General features: G+C 38.0%; 1 protein-coding gene across 1 annotated transcript; it reads right to left on the bottom strand.

The window, feature by feature from the left end:
• Positions 1–2558: 2558 nt before the first annotated feature.
• On the bottom strand, positions 2559–23965 carry LOC122901818 (centromere protein Q-like). The gene is given in 7 exon segments (XM_044240944.1): positions 2559–2690; positions 3742–3816; positions 3952–4071; positions 8203–8297; positions 8300–8331; positions 9085–9217; positions 23746–23965. Coding segments are annotated over 7 exon segments (807 nt in total).
• Between the last annotated feature and the right edge of the window lie 667 nt (positions 23966–24632).

The raw sequence follows: 24632 nt of genomic DNA, 5'->3' as shown, positions 1-24632 counted from the left end.
CAGTTCCTTATAATAGATCAGGAAGACCTTTCTTGATTTGATGGCCTGGGCTGTTGATGTGACTGACGACCAAGACCCCTGTCAATTCTGTGAGGTGCTGGGAGTAGTTGTGCTTACCCAGGCTTGGCCCTAACTCTAGAGAGTGACCCTTGGCTCCCTAATATTTTTCTTTTTTGTCCCCTTGTTTCCTACCCATGGTACTTGAGGGTACTAATTATGACCTATTAAATCTCCCTGAGTAGTTAATGGAAATGCTAGACTTCTTTTGGTTTGTTGAAAGTTGGCATAATGGCATAACAGAATTGTCCCATCGGGCATAGCCACAAAAAGAGGTTAGTACAGGCCACCTTTAGGGATATGATGGGGAACTTGGGGAGATGGAAGGTGCCTGGGTAGACATTAGTTTACCAGCTTTGTTTTGCCATTCCTTCCTATAGGTGGTGAAGCCAATATTGGGCGGGGGTGGGGGGAGGGTCTACCTTAAAATATAGATAGGGGAATAACAATTTGTCAGGTGTAGTGAAGTGGTACCTGCCACCATGTGTGAGTACTCCTTCAGGCAGGTAATACAGACCTAGGCTTGTGAAGATTGGATCCTATCCATCATTTATGCAGAAAGAGCACCCACATTTCTTCTCTGTCTATGCACAAAAGAGATGATTCCAGTGATCTAATATAGGGATTAAAGCGATGCTGGTGGGGGATGCTTCCTGATGCACAGCATGGACCAGGCCCCTGAGGAAGCCTTGGTTGCCAGCCCTTCTGGTCAGTATAGTAATACACCCTTCCATCTGACCCAGTAGCTGCGGTAAGGAGTATGTGTCAGAGATGCCACCACAGGGCACATAGCAAAGGAGTAAGGCTGTTCCTCATCATGACAGGGAACTGTGTGTATGATCCATTGGAGGCTGCCTGAACCATCTGCAAGAGGATGTCTGAGAAAAGAGCAGTAGAGGGTTTTTCGCTCAATGCCTGGATGGACATGTAAGGAGCTAGGTCCCTCAGAGAGCCTGTCCTCCAAAGGTTAGTCTTGGTCAGGACCCTCAATTGCTGCTCAGTTTTCTCTAGGTCCCTCACATCAAGTGGTCCAGCCTGAAACGAGTTCTGAGTCCTCATTAACTGATATTCCCAAATTATGTTGGGGGATCAATCAGAAAGGAGCCCAGAGAGCCTGTCACCCGAGATTTGAGAATGGCAGGCATGCTAATCCGCTCTTACGTGACTGATGGTGTCCACTGTTTTAACAAAATGGAGAGAGAGAGATGCTTCCTGCTACTCACAGTTAGATGTCCTTTATGTTGGTGGAGATCCTGGATGAAATCGCAAGAAAGTACCTCAGGATTTCATTTCTTTAATGCCCAAGGTTCTTGGTCATGCCGCTATGAAGAATGAAGAGGTAGACCAGACGAAGACTGGTAACCAGCAAGCAGAGTTTATTGAGTGATAGTACAAAACTCCCAAAGAGGGAGGGGACCTGAGAGGGTCGCATTGGAGTTTGTAAGTCTAGGGGTTTTTATGAGCACTTTTGCAGAACTATTTTAAGCAAACATAGTGTTCTAAGGCATGCTGATCAGGGCTTTGATCACGCATCTGTCTAGCTATTAGGTTAATGTTTATGTGCTGACGGCCTTTTTGGGCTAACATATGGGAACTTATGTCTTAACTGCCCCGGTTCGTGATAGTGACAGATGCTTTGTTTCATTTTAGAACATCTTGCAAAAGTCATTTCTACAAAGGCTGCAAAACAAAATGCTAGTGCAAAATAGTATGTTTATACTGTTTTGTCTTAGGTGTCCTGTTTCCATGTTTTCTTGTTGGGGACCCTGGTCCAGACCACCTAATTGTCTAACTAGTTCCTAACATTGTTACAATGAGAAAAGGTTTACAGAAAGGGGCTTTTTGTTTGATTTTTCTTGTAAGGGAATAAATGTGCTTAGGTTCCTTTTGAATGAAAGTATGCTTTGATGACAGTGGAAAATACTCATCACCTAGTCAATAATCCAACCAAAGAAATAAAATGTACATGCTACTCCCAAAGGTAAAGACACCTAGCAAATCTTAATTATGTCACAAAAAGTCTAAAGGGTTATATAAAAGAATAAAAGCAAAAAAAAAAAAAAAGAATAAAAGCATTTGGGGATTTCTCAATTTCCAGATGACCAGACAGAAAATGCAAGTCATGAACTAAATAATAAGGACTGCAAACAATTGTGTTTTTATGTGCTAGGCACTCTACGCACTTTCCATATATTGCATTACAGTATCACATGTCCTCTGCACTAATCAATAAAAGAACTCCATTCAGCCTTTGTAAATCATTAGAGAGCAGCTCAGGAAAACCACTGGATAAACAGCAACAGAAATGTGAGTTGCTAGATTTGACAACAATTAAAAACAGTTTTTAGAACTACATTAGATGCTACTAGATCTACAGAGGCTAATTTTAAGTGTATGGTGAAAATAAATCCCAAAGAAGCCTCAGCTTCAATGGTATTATCATAGGCTAAATTTTACAAACTCATAAACTTTAAATTAATACAGAACAGACTAAAAAACTCTTAAAGGGCATCCAGTCTCTTATAGGCTTCTTCGATGAAAGTTAACATATTCTTTATCTGGGATGAGTTATGGAGAATATCTAAGTCTCTCAGAAGAGCTTTATGGTTTGGAATTGATGTCAACATTTCTTTCTGTGGGTATAATAGCACAATTAGTTTAAAATTTTTAAAAACTGAGATATAATTGACATATAACACCATATTAGCTTCAGGTATACCACACAACGATGTAATATTTGTGTATACTGCAAAATGACCACCACAGTAAGTCTAGTTAACATCTAGCACCATACATAGTTACAAATTCTTCTTGTGATGTGAACTGTTAAGATTTACTCTTAACAACTTTGAAATATACAAGACAATGTTATTGACTACAGTCACTGTATTCTATATTACATCCCCATGACTGATTTTATAACTGCAAGTTTATACCTTTTGACCATGTTGACCCATATAAATAGTTTCTAACCTTTTATTATGAGAAATGTCAAATGTATGTTTAGAGAGAATGGTACACTAAACCTTATATACTCATCAGCTAACCTCAGTAATCATCAACTCATTCCTATTCTTTCAAATTTGTATTATTCTGTTTTACCTCTGGCTATTCCCTTTCCTTTCACTCTAAATGGATTACAGATAGGACTATTTTAAGTTATTTTTGAGAAACTTAAAGAGTTTCTACCACTATAAACATTTATACCATAATAGCTACTGGGAACCTGTGAAAACAGACCCTAGTATATAGTCTGCTACATAACACAACATTATTTCATGATGAGTTATAGACCATTATTAGAAGCATAAACAAACTCAACTATTGTAATTTACTTCCAGAAATCTACCTTGCAGTTACAACCACACAAATATCTAAAGATACACATACAATCAATACTGAGCATTATTTGTAACTGCAAAAATCATTTATTTCCACAAGTAATTCATGAATTATAGTATGGTACAATGCAATGTTACACAGTTATTGACAAGAATGAGAGATCCACATGAAAGATGCTCACAAAATAAGATGTTCAAACTATTCTGTCAAGTCAGAAAAATAATGTTGCCTACAAGCATATCATAGATTTCATTTGTCTTTAGAAAAAGGAAAAGGATATTATGGTTTTATATATGCAAGTCACAACTGATGATACAGCTGATATGGCAAATTAGCATTTACCTGAAGTGTGGGTGCTTTGAGACTCTTCTGAGAAAGATCTGGAAGACAGAGTATCCCACTGTCTATTTGAAACATCTAAAGTAGAAAAAGAAAGCTACAGATTATTTCAAAAGGCTGATTTCTCTCTTCTTACATTCAAAAGTTGTCTTGCTGAGAGATAAGCATTAAAAAACTTATCCAGACTCAAGATATGCATCATTAAAGAATTACCTGTTTTACTTTCTCCTCCTCCTCTTCCACCTCACTTGTCAGAACTTGAATTCTGTTCTGTAGGCTCTGAATATTCCCAGTCATTGGCTCTATGGTTTCTGCTATTTTATCTATTTCTTCCTGTGTAAGATATCAGAAAGTTAATGTTTTAAATTAAATACAGTATTAAATAAAACCCAAATATGTTAATAGACATATTTCATAAATACCACATATATTGAAAAATTTTTAGAAGAAACTGGTAATTTTTTTTCCTTTTGCAAAACAAACTTCCGAGAAACTAATTTACCAACATACTAATTCATTACATGGAGATTTAATTTCCATGGAACAAGGAGATAAACCCATGTACAAGAATATTTCCTCCACAACTCAGCAAAACTGCTGCAGCAGTTTTGAATACAGCAGAGCTCAAGGACTGATGACCTAAAAATCTGCTCTGCTGTGCCTATCCATCTCTAAGCCACTACGCACCCCTGGCAAACACTCATCTTTTTATTCTCCGGTTCTGCCTTTTCTAACTCATCACATAGTGGCAGTCATACAATACGGAGCCTTTTCAGTTTTGCTTCTTTCACTTGTGATTTATAATATGCACTTAAGGTTCCTCCATGTCTCTTTAGGGCCCGATAGCTTATTTCTTTTTAGTGGTGAATAATAGTCCATTGTCTGATATCCCACATTTATTTATCTATTCACCTAATGAAGGACATCTTGGTATTCCAACTTTTGGCAATTATGAATACAGCCGCCACAAACATCCATGTGCAATATTCAAACATCTATGGATAATAAACCAACATCCATGGCAATATACCAAGGCGCATGATGGCTGTATCATGTGGTAAGAAGAGGTTTCATTTTGTAAGAGACGGCCAAACTGTATTTTAAACTGGTTGTATCATTTAGCATTTCCCACCAGCTGTGAGAATTCCTGTTGCTCCACATCCTCATCTGCCTTCGTTGTTGTCCTCGTTCTAGATTTTGGCCATTCTAATTCTAGGAAGTGCATATAAAGTCTCCTTTCATCTACAGATTTCCAGTCCAAGTTTTTTGGTTCTTTCCAATTGATTTGCACAAGAAACTAGATAGTTTGCTTTGCAGAATTTGTGGGCAGGTTTAACCTGTTCCTCGGTCCTGAACTTCCTGTGACTTGGTTTTTGGATTTTAGAGAGTCCTGTCCAGTACCAATGTGTGTTACCACATGTATTAGTTTACTGTGCCTGCCCCAAAAACTGCCACGCACTTGGTGTCTGAAATCAGAAATTTATTCTCTCACAGCTCTGGAGAGCAGATGTCCAAAGCAAGGTGTGGGCAGGATAGTGCTCCCCCTGAAATCTCTGAGGGAGAATCCTCTCTTGCCTCTTCCAGCCTCTCCCAACCTTCCCTGTGGCTGCTTACTCCAATCTCTGCATTTTTCACACAGCCTTTTCTTCCATGTCTCCTTCTCTTATTAAGGACACTTTTGTCTCTTTAAGGACTTGAGTCTTTGTATTTAGGACCTACCCAAGATAATCCAGGATGATCTCATCTTGACATCTTTAATTATATCTGGGAAGACTCTCTTTTCCAATAAGGGCACATTTGCAGGTTCCAGGGCTAGGAGTTGGGCATATCATATCAACCCACTATAGAGGGAATGAATAACAACAATGAATAAAGAAAAGTTAATATAATAAGGACTAAAAATTTCCATTGTAGTTAAAAAAAATATTTTGGTCCACTGCTTTGGTTATCTTCTTTGGGTAGTCCTACTATACCTATGCCATATCTTCTATGCTGAGCTTTTACTTTGTCAGTTTTTCTCAACTTCAAAAAAAAAAAAATGTTTCCTTTTGATTCTTAAAATTTTCTCCTTTACTATTTATTTTAAGCATTTATTTGTTACATTTGCTTTAATTCTTCTAATGTAGTCTGCATACCTGAAAAGCTTTTTTTTTTTTTACTTGTAATATTTTCCTAAATTCTGTGGCTTCAGTTTTTAGTATGTCTAATGTTGATTTATGATTTTTTCCATACCCTCTACTGTTTTGCCTAAGAATTAGGTTAGTGTTCATCTGTTTGGTGAACACACACTTTTAGCATGCTTTTGTTATCTGTGGATTGCTATTTTTTGTCCTTATTTTTATATATTCTTATGCTAACTCTAGTTGTGAAATCCTATGGCTCTGTTCTTATGCAGAGGTCCATATAGGTCAAAAAACTAAGCCCTCGCAGTTCCTATACCATCTTCTCAGTCTCAGAGACAGTGCTCACCACTGCCTTTTCTGTAGCACCATCACCAAATGAGAGAGCTCAATGAATACAACTTCCGTTCTTAGCTGATACAGGTTTTTGAAGTCACCCCAAAGAACAGCTCCAGGCTACTGTGGGAAAAGGTAGTGGTTGTAAGTAAGGAACATAACAGAAAATTGATGGATACAGACAAGACTTAAAAACTCCTAGTTCATGGAGACTATGGACTCTGAAAAACAGTCTGAGGGGTTTGAAGTTGCGCAGGGGGTGGGAGGTTGGGGTACCAGGTGGTGGGTATTATAGAGGGCACGGCTTGCATGGAGCACTGGGTGTGGTGAAAAAATAATGAATACTGTTTTTCTGAAAATAAATAAATTGGGAAAAAAAAAAAAACTCCTAGTTCAACGATTCTGTTAGGCCAGTGAAGAACTCTTGTGCCGAAAATGCAAACAGTGCTTCCACTGAGTAACTGGCCATCAAGCAAGGAAACCAGAGACTGTTGTAATGCTGTGATATAAGAAATATGTATTGGTTTTCTTTTCATTTAACTCTATTTATGCTTTTTGCTAGAAAACAAATGCCCCTCAGTATTACAGAAGATCACACTATCATTTGCTATCTCTGACCACTTTCAAGTGACTTACTCAAGTATTAAATATTAAGATAACTGGCATGATCACACTTTAAAACCTTTAAAATCACCTTTAAAAAAAAGCAAATTCACAAAAAAAGAGTAAGAACATGGTTACCAGGGGCTGAGGAGGGGAGAAAATAGGGAGAGGTTAGTAAAAGGTATAAATTTTCAGCTATAAGATGAAGGAGGTGTGATGATCTAATGTGAAAAACAAGGTGACTGTAACTGGTAATACTGAACTGTATACTTAAAATTTGCTGAGAGAAAACTTAAATGTTCTTAACACACACAAAATAAAAAATAAATAATGTGAGGTGAAGGATGTGTTAATTTACCAGATGAGGGAGTCCTTCACAATGTGTACATATATCAAATCACTACAATGTACACTTCGAATATCTTATAATTATAGCCAATAAAGCTGAAATTTTAAAAATACCTATGTCAGTGATATCCAACTGTTCATTACATGGTGGAACTAGTGTCATTGCTGAAAATATACTCTTGAAAAGTAGTAACAGGAATAAATATTCAATATAACTTCACACTAGGAAGAAAGTAAGTTTCTATTTATAAAATATGCAATTTATTATTTCATAATATACAAAAGTTATAATATATGTAATTAATTTATAATATATGTAATTAATTTATAATATATGTATATTTGTTGCTCAGAGTCTAATGCACCCAATGTTATTCTCAATCATATGGAAAAACTGCAATAAATTGTGATTTTTGAATTATAAGAAATCCTTGGGGATGCATTCCTTGCATAAGCTACTACCAATCCTAGATTTTCTAAATTGCTAACAAAGACCCAAGGACCATCATCTACACACTACTTTGAAATGGCTAAGGGATATATGGTCTAATCAACTTTAGTCTTAATAACTACTTAATAAGTCCTACAGTTCTCTTAACTGTTCAAGTATCCAGTAACTAAAAGCCTGAAGTTAGTCATAATACCTAATGTTATCTCCCATTATCTTCTGCAAGATAATGATTGAGAATCAGAATTGGCAGTTGGACTAAGGTGTGCATCATAACTTTAAGCAGTTTATCTAAGGTTCAGCTAAAAATAGGTCTCTTTTTCACATTTGTATAATGAGATCATATAGCACACACATCTTGAAGTTGTTTTGAGAATTAAGGGATATAACTACAAGTGCCTAGAGCAGTGCCTAGAACACAGAAAACCCTCATTACATGTTAGCCACACAGTAATAACAATTAGTATAAAAGAAGAATTTAATGAAAACCCTGTTCTAAGATCTAGTATTTATTATTCAGAGAATATCATGATAGTTAAAAAAAATTTCTTATTCTCTTCCTCTTTCTCCTAACTCTCTAATTATGAACTCCCTGTTCAAATTTCATACCTGCAATAATGCCGGACGTTCTTCCTTAGTTCTGTGCTGTGCTCTTTCCATTTTCAGTACATTTGACATGTCAGTTAAATCTTTCAGCTTTTGGAAGGGACTTTAAGCATTTTACATAGTTGTAGCAATCTTAGGAATAATAAAAAATATAATTATAATAACAATATAATGTAATAATTAATAATAATTAATATAATATAATATATAATTATAATATAATGAAAATATTACAATAATAAAAATTATGTTTACTTTTTTAGAACCATTTTTATTTTGCTTTGTTTTGTTGTGTTTTGAAGTGTGTTTGCTGCCATGTTTTTTCTGTCCTCATATTCTCAAGGGCTATTATATTCTTTTATTAACAGTAGCTAACATTAGCAGTGACTCAGCCATAAAAAGACATGACACATTGTATAAGGTAGGAGAGCTCTGCTGATCTAGGGCAGGGCTTCTGCAATAGCTTTATGTTGTTAGAAGCCACTTATTTTGGGTGTTTTGAGTCTCTTCCTTCGGGGTTCTGGCACCCTTTCGGTTGGTTGTTGACTTAGTATGTCTTTTCCCTGGCAGTTATATTCCAGTTGCTGAGGTACCTTGAGTGGCAGTAATCTGGATAATGAAGGCAGGCACAGCAATCTGGCAAAGTATGTCGGAGATTTGCCAGAGTGTGAAAATATAATTCCCCTAATGAGAGCTCGAACAAAGCCTCTCTGTTCCTCAGTCTTTTCAGCAGGCCGTGCTTGGTGTTCTTCTAGAGCCAGGACCAGAAAGAACTCAATGTGTCTGCTAACATGCCTGCAGCTCATGGGGGACAAGGGAGACCCACGTCACCTCAGGAATGCTCAGCTGAGAAGATAAATTACCATTCCCTGGGGATTCACAAACCTCTGCAAAGCAATAGTTCTCAAACCTCTCCTTGTTGGGTCTCTGCCACCTGGTTCCAAATTCTCATCAAACATAGAGGAGGGAACTTCTTTATCAGCTTTTCTTTCCTTCTTTGAATCCACAGTCTTCCATCCTCCAGTTAAACAGCAGGTTCAGTTACTGCTCCGCTCAAAACACGCCTTGTAGTTTGATTAGAAATATAGGATGAATGGTGCCTGTCTAGCTCAGTGAGTATAAAATGTGACACTTTACCCCAAGGTCATGAGTTCAAGATCCACATTAGATGTGAAGCTTACTTTAAAAAAAGGGGGGGATGCTAGAATGGTAGCATACACAGTGTCATAGATAATAAGAGAGGAGAACCTAAATAAAATTAAAGGAAAACTTGCCATTAAAAAAATTATATATATATATATATATATATATATATATATATATATTTATTTATGCAAAGAGTGATTTAAAACTGAACTATAGGGGTGCCTGGGTGGCTCAGTTGGTTAAGCATCTGGCTCTTGGTTTCAGCTCAGGTCATAATCTCAGGGTCATGTGATGGAGCCTCAAGTTGTGCTCCACGCTCAGCATGAAGTCTACTTGAGTTTCTCTCCCTCTGCCCCTCCCCCAGCTCTCTCTCTCAAATAAATCAATAAATCTTTAAAAAATAATAATAAAAACAAAACAACCCACTTGAAAATAAGCTAACACTCTTTCACCTAGAAACCACTTGCTCATGAAATGAAAGATTAGAGGACTCCTCCATCCACTTTCCCTTCTTCTTTTTGAAGATGCATGTTGTTGCTGTGCATGCATATTTATGTGGATGTGGATTGGTTGGATAGGTCAGCTAAGGTGAGTAGCAAGTTAGAGGAGTCAACAAAATTCATGAACGTCAGATCTCTCTAATCTGTACTTTAGTTCCTAAATCACCCACTTCTGTCCTGTCTAGCTCTAGACCTATGTTTTGTCCATTAGGGGGGAACAAAATCCGGTCTATTCTAACTAATAACCTTAGCTTTTGTCCTGGCCTTATTTCAGTTGGTATTCATCAATAATCTCTCCAAAAAATATCTACCCCAATTTTATCCAACCTAAATGACAGCAGCTTCAACGAGCACATCTTGTCCTTGTCAATCAGACATAGTCACTTCCTAGACCTCATCTGATAATAAGTATAGATATGCCAGGTCCACTTTTAAAGTACTTCTTTTTTTTTGGGGGGGGGTCACCCATTAATATGCCAGGCCTTGAATTTAATTCCTGCTTAGTCTTTTACTATTTATGTGTTTTTAGAAAAAGTACTTTATCTCTCTGACTCTCTTTATTCACCTATAAAAAGCGATAATACCTACTTTGTGAAGTTATTTTTGAGGATGAACGATAACATTTTGACCCTTAAGAAAAATTAGAAGAAAGTCAAATCATCTAATATTCTTTAATTTTTGAAGAATTTATAGCAACTAGGAGCTTTCCATAAATTGTCCAAATTCACCCTTGCAGTGGCCCTCTGAGTTAGATATTATCACTGAAGAAGCTGAGATTCTGACTAAAGGAGCTGGGGTTCAAGCTCAGAAATTTTAACTTCAAATATTGATTTTTTACAACCAACTCCAAATGCTTCTTCTAAAGATTAAGTTATAAAAGCACAGAGAAGTGGATGTCTCTTGGTGGAATTTCAAGTATTAGTGAAAAGAGTGAGGGAGAGAGATCTTGGCACCACATAACCAGCAGCTTGATTCCATCAGACCTAGGGAAGTGGGTCTTAGATGTGAGCATTCTGCCACTGCTGCCTGAATCATGATTCCTGTGGGGATATTTTAACCCCCAGCATTTGGAATTCATATATGTTTCTCCTAAGAACCCATTTCTACCAGAGGTGCCCGGGTTGTTCATTAGGTTAAGCATCTGCCTCCTGACCTCATTTCAGGTCTTGATCTCAGGGTTGTGAGCTCAAGTCCCATATTGAGCTCCACACTGGGCATGGGCTTTCTTTAAAAAACAAAACAAAACAAAAAACTATCAATTAAAAATATCAGAATTTATAATCCTTTAATTTTTTTCCACTTCCAGATTTTTATAGATGAATTAGATAAAATGATGAATGAAGTAGAAGTAACTTTTCTGGTTGCAAGGAATATCAGGTACTTACATTGAAAACATCCATTCTTGCGAAGTTCCCTTTTCTACACATGATGAACAGAACAATATTGCTCTATAAAAACAAACAAAACCAAACAAGTGCCTGATTTGTTCCCATGGTCAAGTTTCCACATTCCTGCTCCAAAGCAATGAATTAGGCAAACAGCTGCATCTTGCTTAATGTATGGGAATGGCTGGCACAATACCCAGCACTCACAGAGTTAGCTCTGGAGGGAAAAGTCTCAGGTCCTGTCCTATTTCTGTCAGTAATTAAAGTTCTGATCTACTCCAAAGTTTGTTGGATATGCAGGTCAATACATTGAAAAAAAAAAAAAAGGCAAGATTTATTCTAAAAACTTTGGCTGATATTTTTGTCCATTTTTTCACCAACATAAATCCAACTGTCAGCTTCCTGAATATTTTATGCTATTATCCTATAAAAGTGGGGCTAGAAGTCCTCACAAAATACTGAATATTTTGCTCAACACCTCTTTGAAATAATTTTATTTTGAAACAATCTCAAGCTTTCAGAAAAAGAAGTACAGCCCACAAAACTGTCTTTTCTGGAGCCATATAATTTTCTGGCTTCATTATTCCTGAATATTTTAGTATATAGTTCCAATAAACAAATACTCTCTCAACCAAAACATAACCATCAAAACCAGTGGTCAGCTTAAGCTGCTGTACCATGCTATACCAAAACACACTGGGCAGCTAAAACAGCAGAAGTTCATTTTTCTCATAGTTCCAGAGGCGGGAAAGTCCAAGATCAAAATGTCATTCTGTTTGGTTCCTGGGGAGCACGCTCTTCCTGGCTTATAGATGGCTACCTTCTCTCTGTGTTCTCACTGGGTCTTTCCTGGGTGTGAGCAGAGAGAGAGGAGAGAAGTACAGAGAGAGGGAGAAGGAGATCTCTTTCTGTCCTTTAAAGCCAACAGTCCAATCAGATTAGGATCCTGTCCTTATGACCGCATGTAACTTGAATCACCTGCTCAACACTCTATCTCCAAATGCAATCACATTGGGGGTTAGGGCTTCCAACATTTAAATTTGGTTTGTTGGGGGGGCATAATGCAGTCCATAGCAACTATCAAATCCTGAGACCTTCATTCAAATTTCACCAAATGTCCTAATGATGAGCTTTGCCGCAAAGAATCCAGTTCAGAATCACATTTTGAATTTACTTGTTATTCTCTCCAGCTCTTCATCTGTAAAAGTGCCTCAGGCTCATTGACTTTTATGTCTTTGACATTTTTGAAAATTATAGGCCAAGTTTTTTTTTGTAGAACGTCCCCCATTTGGGGTGCCCAATGTTTCCTAATGCTTAGATTCAAGTTCTAAAACTCAAAGCAATATCACAAAAGTGAAACTACGTGCTTCTCCTTGGATCCTACCACGTAGGATTTATTTTTGAACTTTCTCCATTACTAATGATCCTTTTGAAGATTTTATTTATTTATTTGACAGAGAGAAATCACAAGTAGATGGAGAGGCAGGCAGAGAGAGAGAGAGGGAAGCAGGCTCCCCGCTGAGCAGAGAGCCCGATGCGGGACTCGATCCCAGGACCCTGAGATCATGACCTGAGCCGAAGGCAGCGGCTTAACCCACTGAGCCACCCAGGCGCCCCCCTTTTGATCATTGATAAAGGAGGTGCCTGTTTCTCCACTTTAAAGTTCCTTGTTCTGGGACACCTGGGTAGCTCAAATGGTTAAGCGTCTGCCTTTGGCTCAGGTCATAATTCCAGGATCCAGGATCCTGGGATCCAGTTCCACATTGGGCTCCTTGCTCCTCAGGGAGCCTTCTCCTCCCTCTTCCAGTTGCTCCCCCTGTTTGTGTGCTTGAGCTCTCTCTTTCTGACAAGTAAATAAACAAAATCTCTAAAAAAATAAAGTTCCTTGTTCTTACTTTTGTAATTAATACTGTTTTATGGGAAAGCAATGTGAAATGTCCCATGTCCCTATATAAATGTTTCATTCTTCCTCCATCTTCTAATTTTTTATTTACTAATTTACATCATTAGAAACTCATGAATTCTAATTTTATTCAACTCCTTACATCATAGTCATTATTCATTGTAACGATAAAATTGTCCCAGATTTAGCCAGTTGGACACTATTCAGACTGGTTCTGATGTCTTTTCTGACATATGCTTATCTTGTACTTGCTTTGTTCCAGCTTTGGAATCACTCTTTTCTTCAAGTCCTGGTTCCTTTGAGTGGTACAGACAGTTCCCAAAGTAGGATAGCTTGACTTACAATTCTTCAGTTTTACAATGGCACAAAAGTCCTACGCATTCAGTAGAAACCATACTTTGAATTCGGAACTATGATCTTTCAGGGGCTAGTGATGGGCAGTATGATCAGCTCTCCTGATGCTGGGTAGTGGCAGCACAGCTCCTGGTCAGGCATGCGATCACGAGAGGGAACAGTCAGGACACCTACAACCATTCTGTCCCCATGCAGACATTCTGTTTTTCACTTTCAATACAGAATTCAACAAATTACATGAGATAGTCAACGCTTTATTACAAATAGGTTTTGTGTTAGATGGTTGTCCCCTACTGTAGACGAACGTATTTTGAGCACATGTAAGGTAGGCTAGGCTAAGTAGGTTGGGTGTATTGTGTGCATTTTTTTACTTATAACATTTTCAATTTACAATGGGCTTATTGGGATGCAATTCCAGTGTAAGTTGAGGAAGATCTGTATTTAGATTCTGAGATCTAAGTGTGCTCATTGCTGTTGGGATGTTGCCTTTCCAAGGCTCTCTCAGTGGTTGGAGATAGAGAATATCATATAAGTTAGAAGTGTGTGTAATCAATGTGTGCATTTGCATTAATAAATATTTCAATACCTATCTATGATGTATATACAATGAGTTCTACTTTACCATTTGCTTGATAATATGATTTTTTCCAATGCAACTGAAATATGAAGACAGAATTTGAGCATAGTGCAATTTCATGTTTGCTTAGGCATGATTCCTCTGAGAGAAACAGATGAACACAGAAAACTACATCCAGTTGTTCCAAGCCTTGTCTTATGGAACACACACACACACACACACACACACACATCCAACATCTACCATCTCCTTCAACTCACTTTATGTGCCATTCTCCATAGCCATCTCATCTGGTGTTACAACTCACTTTCTGATTTCAAGTAACTCTCCTTTCCACTGCTTCAAAATGACATCGAAGCTGCGGTCTTTTTGACGCCTACTTCTACAAGCAAATTTATGGTCCTTTTCAATGTAAAGTACCATAGTATTTATGTATTTCTTACCCATTTAACACGTTAACTGTGCTATCATTTTTACTGTGTTCCAAACTTTGTTTTTAATGTGTCACTGATGAAGTATTTGCCCCAACCTCATTTCTTTCATAAGCCCTGTTCTTTTTATTGTCTGATTTTGTGTGATTTAATAGTTTTTAGAACATGATGTCATATTCTAGCAGCACTGACTCTATTCAAACTGTAAATTCACACTAACGTCTCTAATTCCAGTCCAGCACTCCAGGATTCATTCTAATTTTCTTATCTTCTATTTTGGGAGCCCCAGGGATAAACCTATCTCTTCTTATCCTTGATATGGGCACTTAATTCATCAAATCCCAGTAGATAACCCATCTTTCATCACTACCACTGCCTCATTCTTGAGACAGGTGATCTTTTCACCACTATACTTTATCACCATAGAGGCTAGCTTACCCCTCCTTCCCTTATGACAACCTTTTTCCATGTGGTCACTGTCTTCACTATTCCTGGCTCTGATTCTCCACCATGAGCAATCCACTTACATTGTTCCAGTTCCAACAACGTGTGCTGGTCTAAGCCACCAGCACACGTGGGAAGGACTACCTTGTTTTCAGTCCTACCTTTAGTGGTAGAACTGAGTTTTTTTTTGTTTGTTTGTTTTTGGTTTTTTTTTTGTCCAAGGAATAAAAAACAGTGATCTATCACCCTACAATAACTGTCTTCTGAACTTGCATTATGGGATTAGCTTTATCCCATTTTTAAAAAGATTTTATTTATTCATTTGAGAGATAGTAAGAGTGCACGAGCAGAGGGGGAAAAGTAGAAGAGAGGGAGAAGCCGGCGCCCTGCTGAGCAGGGAACCCAATCCAGTGTTTGATCCCAGGATGCTGGGATGATGACCTGAGCCAAAGGCAAAAGTTTAAGAGATTAAGTCACCCAAGCACCCCAACTCAGTTCCATTTCAGAAAAGCCTTTTAATCTTATAGAAGTAGCCAGGGATTACATCTATATTGAGCTAGGTGAAATTGCCAGTCATTCTTCTCCAAAATTTCTAAAATGAAAGCAAAATAGAGCATGAAGTGATAGAAAAATATCACTTTATAAGTTGCTGTTTCAATGTGTGGTAGATATTTACCCTGTGATACATTAAGGTCATTTTGTTTTATCCTTGATTTCAAACATAAAGTGACTTTTTAGTCCAAAATGGATTTTACTAGCCCACATTGATGACATGGAACACACTCCTCTTACAGAGCAAATGCTGTTTGGGGAGGGAGTATAGGGGAACGAAGTCCAGACCATAGTGCAGTTGTGAGATGCACTATGATGTTTTCACTCCCAATCTTCACCAACAAAACAGGTAGCCAGCACTCAGTTCATTACAAAGGTAGGCGAAAATATATATAAGCCAATTGATGAACACCTCTCCACTTATTCTTTGAATAAATTCATGGAGGAGAATTAAAAATCTCAAGGTCAGGTACTTAAAACAAAATATGAATTGGGTAAGATGAGACAATTAGGAGCTACAGAAGTATCTCTAGGATCTCATCGAAGTAGAAGCTAGTTCAGTTAAATACTATTCTCTTAGAAGCACTTTCTAATAATTAGCACCAATTCTTTAATGAACTAGAAATGAGAATTTACATCATATCTCAAAATACACCTTTTTGAGTTTATTGGCCATAAGTATGTTAGGTAAATTGTAAATATTTCACATTATGGTTTGTAGAGTCCATCATTCTCAGCAAATCCTTTTGATATCTTCAAAATTTCCCCAGTAAATATCCCTTTCAGATATCATTATATCACACAAAATGAATGGCTAAAAATTCATGTCTCTGAAGTGAGTTAAATCAGGTACAATAGCTTTCTCATCATTTTCTTAATATATAGTAGAAGTTCTCTTTTACTGACATCTATTTTACTCAACTCATGGAATTAAACAAGCTGTCTAGTCTATTACTGTAATCATATTTTCCAAACAATTATATGTTACCAGCTTACTTCATAATTGTTTGAATGATCCAATTTTAGCAATTTGCCAAAAGGAAGCCTTTCTGGAAGAGATTATGCTGAGTGAAATAAGTCAAGCAGAGAGAGTCAATTATCATATGGTTTCACTTATTTGTGGAGCATAACAAATAGCATGGAGGACAAGGGACGTTAGAGAGGAGTAGGGAATTTGGGTAAATTGGAAGGGGAGGTGAACCGTGAGAGACTATGGACTCTGAAAAACAGTCTGAGGGGTTTGAAGTGGCGGGGGGGTGGGAGGTTGGGGTACCAGGTGGTGAGTATTATAGAGGGCACGGCTTGCATGGAGCACTGGGTGTGGTGAAAAAATAATGAATACTGTTTTTCTGAAAATAAATAAATTGGAAAAAAAAATGAAGCCTTTCTAAAACAACCAGTTAGAGATTCATTCATGTTTACGTGGACTAAATGGGAGTGGTAATTTCTACATTGAATTTATTAAAAAATACAAAGTCTGGGAGTCCTCAAGAATACCCTCAGGTTCAATAATTTGTTAAAAAGAATTAGAATTCCAGAAAAAGCACTTATCCTCATGATTGCTGTTTACTATAGCAAAAGAATAGAGATTCAAAGCAGAAGATTCAAATGCTAGAAAATAAATCCCATAGGACGGGGCGCCTGGGTGTCTCAGTGGGTTAAGCTGTTGCCACAATCTCAGGTCACAATCTCAGGTACTAGGATCCAGCCCTGCATTGGGCTCCTTGCTCAGCAGGGAGTCTACTTCTCTCTCTCTCTCTCTCTCTGCCTGCCTCTCTGCCTACTTGTGATCTTTCTCTGTCAAATAAATAAATAAAATCTCTAAAAAACAAAACAGACAAAAAAAAAAAAAAACGCTTTGTTAAAAAAAAAAAAATCCCATAGGACAGGTCCAGGAAATTCCAGACATAAACTTCTAGCTGACCTCTCCCAGGGGAGTCAAGTGAACTGGACTATTGGGTAGCAATATGAAGTAATGCCAACCAGGAAGATCACCAAGTCTTGGTTTCCAGAGTTTTTATTTGAGCTTGGTCACCTAGACATGACTGACCACCCACATGGTTTATCTTAGTCTCTACCCTTCCAGAGGTTGAGTTGTTACCACATGGCCCAAGACCACACAGTAAGTCATTATTAGCATAGACTATCTAGGTGACCCAACACCCCCAAGTAAACAAATACACTTCTATCAGGTAGGAAATTCCAAGGGCTTAGAGATTACTTCCCAGAAGCTGAGAGCAAAGTCCAGACCTCAAACAATTGTAGGTTTTCAGTTTACCTAACACTTCTTTGAATGATGCAACTTTAATAACTTGTCTATATGGAACCTTTCTAAAATTCAATGCTCATTGATGTTTTTATAAGCGCAATTAGTGAAAGTCTTCATTTTTGTGTTGGACATATCAGAAAGACTATAAAGACAAGTTGCTAAAACAATGACAACAAAAACAGACTGACTTTGCATTAAGTATAAATAAGACAATAGGACTAAATCTGGAAAGACTCTTATTTAGATTGCTTATCAAGATTCTTTATCTTATTTAATGAATCTGAAGTTGAATACCTTAGACAATGAACTTTTTGTGTCGTTTATGCTGGGAAATAGATAGGAAATTTCAATCTGCAGACACTGCTCCCCACCCCCCCAAAAAGATCTTGGCCTTACAACAAAAGTTTGGGAAATAGACGCATACATGTGAATCTTCACTGACTAATTCTTTTTTCTGGTTTTTAAGTTTTTCAATAACATGCCAAACATTAGATAACAAGGAACTGACAATGTGGAATTTTATTCAAGTTCTCTGCTCTGGAAATAGCCAATGTTAAAGATCCTCACCATTATGATCCAGAAAGCAAAAGAGCTTACTGGGGGAAAAAAAAAAAAAAATCCTTCCCTATTAGACTAGAAAAGACTCACAAAAATCCCCTTGTTTAACTATGACAAAACCAGACACAGACCTTCCAAATTCCCCTTTTTGCCTAAATTATAAACTGAACTACTCATCCCACTGATCAATCAGAACAAAATGTTTGTTACCCAAACTTCGTTAAGCTTCTCTCCTACCTCTAGGCCCCTGAACATTGGTCTTCCTCCAGCTTGAGCCAGCACACAAGTCCTCCTGAGAATGGACTCACCTCAGGCCGAATATTCTGAGCTACTATCCCATCATGCCCTGCTCTCATCGCACTTTAAAGATTTTTTCTTTCTTTCCTTTAGTTCTTTCTCATTTTCTTCCTTATTTTTTTTCTTTCTTTTCTCTTTCATTGCCTTAGGAGGCATTTATTTCAAGTCTTTATGCAGTTGTCAGCAAAATGTTGCCCCTCCCTTACCCATTTCACCCCTTCACACTCTGGGGTCTCAGGGAAACTCTCTTCCTGAGGAAGAGCCCTTCCGCCTAGTCCAACTCTGAGGCACTAAACAATGTTTTTGGTATCTTTATGCCTTGTCCATTCCAAAATCAGTTCAAGTGGTAAATAATACTCTTTAGATTGATTGATTTGATTAAAAACCTTAAGTTCTACTCTGATGGCCTTTTTCTGGAAGTTTTTGCAACTTGGGTTCACATTTTAACTGAGAGATTAGTTGATAATTACTGACTGTAATTACAGATAGTTTGGTGAAAATTTACCAGTTTTCAGGCTTTACCAGTATTTGTTTCTGCCAACAATCTTTAGGCTGTTGACTGTACATTTTGAGATGCCTCCCCTCAGGCAGGGGTGGCTATGAGACTATACATTGTTCTTCTAGGGATTTTATCAAAACTAAAGAAATATATTCAGGGGTCCTAATTCATTGACCAGGTGGCCATCTTTATGAATAAACTATTACATTTTTCCATACTTACAGATTACTGGATAGCCCATACTCTCATTTTATTTGATTCCCAAGAAATAATCTTGGAAAAGTTTGACATTCTGTCCTATAGATGGTTCGCAGAATTGACTTCCTAAGTGAAATACTAAGAGGATCATGGCTATCATCTTGGGTGCAGTGAGAGAGGTAAGTGTGCAGATTAATAATAATAGTACATTTTATAAAGAATCAACTATTTACATAATTTTCATTAACAACCCACCAGAATGGAACAAATTTTGGGGGTGAGATTGCCCTCATCTTTTAAGTAGGAATTTGGGTACACTGTAATCCAGTGCCCTGTAAATATAGAAAATATGCCCATTCATCAACAAAGGCAGATAAATGGTCAATAAATCAGATTGCTATCATATATTTATTTTAACTTCGATAAGTCCTCTAGATGAATAACCCTTCCTTTTGAATCACGGACTTTAAGTAGCTTGCCACAAGCAACAAAATAAAAAGCAGAATCTGAATTCAAATTTATATCTGGTGGGTGTCAAAGGTCATGGTTTTTTTTTCATTATGCCATACATTACACATCAAGAGCTGTATAACATGCTTCAGACCCTCCTTAGGCCCAGAAGTTAAATACCATAGATTATATTGCAGTCCATAGTGAACTCTCAGTAATAATAAACAATCATGTTGCGGGTTATCAAAATTATCTTCCTTGAGGGATGATTCTCCATTCACCATCAATATAAAAGCATGTTAATAACCTGTACACCTTCTCCTGAAATAAGAGCTTTGGAATCAGGAAAACTTGAATTCTCTCACTTATCAACTATAGGACCATGGACGGATGGCGTCACATTTCTTTTTTTTTAAAGATGTACATATTTATTTGAGAGAGAGAGAGAGCACGAACAGGAGGAGGAGCAGAGGGAGAGGGAGAGAGAGAATTTCTGACACAGAAACTGAGGCAGGTCTGGATCTCACAACCCGGATAGCAGGACCTGAGCTGAAACCAAGAGTTGGACACTCAACCAACTGAGCCATGCTGGTCCCCCTGGTCATTTCTTAAAGCTTCAATTTCCTCATTTGAAATATTGCGATAATAATAACACCACTAGGATCTATGATTATATCCTCTACAAGTGATTTTAATTCCTGACACACCCTGTTGGGTCTGATTGGACTCTTTGTCTCTCCCTCTGCTCTTTGTTTTAGGAAAGGACCCTATTTGACAGTAGCACAATTAAATGTGGATGCCATTGAAAAGATGGCTCTGAAACTAACAGTTACTTTCCACGCAAAGAAATACCGCTCATTCTTTTGTGCCTATGACTGCCTCTTTTATATTATTCCCAAATTCAAGACTTGGTTCAAGAAGGTTTTCATTGTTGCCTGCCAGACAGGGCTAATTAGGATTGTGTTCCTGCACCCCACAGCCATGCCAGGCAGAGAAGTCAAGCAGCTGTGTACAGAACATTTAGTATCATGGCATTAAGCCATGTGGCATAATAAGCATTGTGAAGGACAGACTTAAGTCCTAATTGCAGCTCTACTGAATCGGAATTAAATACAAACCTGAACTCTCTTGGTCCCAGTTTACTTATCTACAAAATCATGGAATCACAGAATTTTGTTACACACAGTCATTGGGTTCCCCAAATTCTAACTTACTAGGAATGACTCTCCAGAAATAATATATTCAGAAAACTTCAATCACTTATTTGCACCTTCATTTATTCACTAATTTAAGCTTGTTTACTGCCAGGCACTGTTCCTTCTAAACACTGGAGATCCCACAACTGGAGGGGGAGGGTGAAAATGGAGTCTTTATTTTCAACAATTTTAAATTTCTTGAAGACAACAAATGATAAACTAAAAAGTAAATATAGAACACGATGTCAACTTCTAGAAAACTTGAGGAAATACTGTTATCAACAAGGTGATATATAAAAAAATTTCAATTTAATCTATTAAATGAGTGCTGTTATTCAGAGTCATTCTAACACAAAAAGGAGAAATAAATATTTCTTTCTTGAGCAAATCAACTAGAATGGGTTATAGTCCCATGGTTAAAGTCAGTAGCACAGGGACACCTCGATTAAGTGTCTACCTTCAGCTCAAGTCAGGATCCCAGGGACCTGGGATCAAGTCCTACATGGGGGGTTCTTTGCTCAGTGGGGAACCTGCTTCTCTACCTGCTGCTCCCCCTGCTTGTGCTTTCTAAGAAATAAATTAATAAAATCTTTCTTTAAAAAAAAGAGGGAGTCATTAGTACAAAAACGTGGATAATTTGATGACAGCAAGATTTAAAAAACAAAATTATAGAAAAGAATACAGACATAAACAAATACAGACATAAACAAATGAGAAAGCTTACCAGGAGAGAAGAAGGGAAAAAATGAGGAATGCCAGGCAGTGAATTTTAAGTCTCTGTTAGGAGCTTTTTATCTGGTCATTTCTAACTCATTGCATCAATTGAGTAATTTATTTCTCCCAGTTTAAAATGAAACTAAGGCTCAAAGAGGATGTGTCACCTGCTAGGATCTGCACACAGCCCTCAACTTAAAAACCGACGCTCTTTTCCCTGGCACTGAGACTCCTGTGAAACTCTTAGGAGAGTGGAAAGGTGAGAACTTATTGTATAAGAGCCTTGACATTCTTGGTGTGACACTGATACTTGACCAACGACACACAGATCACGGGGTATCCTAGCAAACAATACAATTCTTTTTATTGTGAAAGTGTAGATTTCACACTGAAGGTTGAATATCTTGTATTTCTCTGAAATTTCAAGACAAATCCTTGTTTTACATGAAGAGTAAATCCCTTCTCCAGGCTCTACTGGAGAAAGCAGATTGCACTGAGAAGTGAAAAGAGAGAAGGGGGAAGGAGCTGAAATAAGGCAAGCATACCGTGTAGGGCTGAATTCATTTTAATTATAAAATAGATGGCTTTGAGGAGTTCATTATAGATCCTGGATATCAACCTTTTGTCTGTACTGTCATTTGCAAATATCTTCTCCCATTCCATGGGTTGCTTCTTTGTTTTGTTGACTGTTTCCTTTGCTGTACAGAAGCTTTTGATTTTGATGAAGTCCCAAAAGTTTATTTTCGCTTTTGTTTCCTTTGCCTTTGGAGACATATCTTGAAAGAAGTTGCTGTGGCTGATATCGAAGAGATTACTGCCTATGTTCTCCTCTAGGATTCTGATGGATTCCTGTCTCACGTTGAGGTCTTTTATCCATTTTGAGTTTATCTTTGTGTATGGTGTAAGAGAATGGTCGAGTTTCATTCTTCTACATATAGCTGCCCAGTTTTCCCAGCACCATTTATTGAAGAGACTGTCTTTTTTCCACTGTATATTTTTTCCCGTTTTGTCAAAGATTATTTGACCATAGAGTTGAGGGTCCATATCTGGGCTCTCTACTCTGTTCCACTGGTCTATGTGTCTGTTTTTATGATGGTACCATGCTGTCTTGGTGATCACAGCTTTGTAGTAAAGCTTGAAATCAGGTAATGTGATGCCCCCCATTTTATTTTTGTTTTTCAACATTTCTTTAGCGATTGGGGGTCTCTTCTGATTCCATACAAATTTTTTGACTATTTGCTCCAGCTCTTTGAAGAATACCGGTGGAATTTTGATCGGAATAGCATTAAAAGTATAGATTGCTCTAGGCAGTATAGACATTTTAACAATGTTTATTCTTCTGATCCAAGAGCATGGAGTGGTCTTCCACCTTTTTGTGTCTTCTTCAATTTCTTTCATGAGTGTTCTGTAGTTCCTCGAGTACAGATCCTTTACCTCTTTGGTTAGGTTTATTCCCAGGTATCTTATGGTTCTTGGTGCTATAGTAAATGGAATCGATTCTCTAATTTCCCTTTCTGTATTTTCATTGTTAGTGTGAAAGGTTGATATCCAGGATCTATAATGAACTCCTCAAACTCAACACACACAAAACAGACAATCATATCAAAAAATGGGCAGAAGATATGAACAGACACTTCTCCAATGAAGACATACAAATGGCTATCAGACACATGAAAAAATGTTCATCATCACTAGCCATCAGGGAGATTCAAATTAAAACCTCATTGAGATATCACCTTACACCAGTTAGAATGTGCCACTTCGAGTCGGGGACAAGAGAAGAATTAGGCACAAACAAGTCAGCTGCAAGAGATTGGGAGCAGGGAACAACAGTTGAAAAGGACGGCTGCCCCGAGCCACTCCACAGTCTCACTTTTATTGGATAGAAAACAATAGCCAATAGAAGGATCTATGAAGGTCAAATGTTAATCCCGTCTTGCAGACAAGCAAGAATGAGGATAAAGTTTAGAGTTAAACAAGCACATTCAAAGGACTCCTCTAACTAACAACGGGCGCTTCTGGGAAGAGAAAGGAGCGATAACGGATAAGGGAAGCAGGCGGTTTTTGTTCCACCCTGAGCTGATTGGGTGTTCTGGGGTGCTCGGCTTCCCTGAAGCAGACGGCGTTCTGCCCTGGGCTGGCCGGGCATTCCCAGCTGCCCGGCTTCTGTGAAGGCGCGACATTCCGCCCTGAGCGAAATAGGTATCCCCAGCTGCCCAGCTTCTGTGAAAGGGTGGCGTTCTGCCCTGAGCGAGCCGGGCATCCCCAGCTGTCCAGCTTCACGGTTGTACATTGTCCTTCTCCCCAAAGACCTGTTGCCAGTATATGTATTTCTTAAGGCCATATCTAAATGTGCTTGGTAACTAGTAAAATCCTCCAGGAGTTACAGTTTAAGTAACAAATTGTTCTGAGGGGCAGCAGCAAGAATGGCCAAAATTAGCAAGACAAGAAACAACATGTGTTGGAGGGGATGTGGAGAAAGGGGAACCCTCTTACACTGTTAGTGGGAATGCAAGTTGGTGCAGACTCTTTGGAGAACAGTGTGGAGAATCCTCAAGAAATTAAAAATAGAACTTCCCTATGACCCTGCCATTGCACTACTGGGTATTTACCCCGAAGATACAGATGTAGTGAAAAGAAGGGCCATCTGTACCCCAATGTTTATAGCAGCAATGGCCACGGTCGCCAAACTGTGGAAAGAACCAAGATGCCCTTCAGTGGATGAATGGATAAGGAAGATGTGGACCATATACACTATGGAGTATTATGCCTCCATCAGAAAGGATGAATACCCAACTTTTGTAGCAACATGGATGGGCCTGGAAGAGATTATGCTGAGTGAAATAAGTCAAGCAGAGAGAGTCAGTTATCATGTGGTTTCACTTATTTGTGGAGCATAATAAATAGCATGGAGGACATGGGGAGTTAGAGAGGAGAAGGGAGTTGGGGGAAATTGGAAA

This window comes from Neovison vison, chromosome 1 (genome assembly GCF_020171115.1).
Source record: "Neovison vison isolate M4711 chromosome 1, ASM_NN_V1, whole genome shotgun sequence".
Classification (NCBI taxonomy): domain Eukaryota; kingdom Metazoa; phylum Chordata; class Mammalia; order Carnivora; family Mustelidae; genus Neogale; species Neogale vison.
This window is presented reverse-complemented; position numbering and strand designations above follow the sequence as displayed.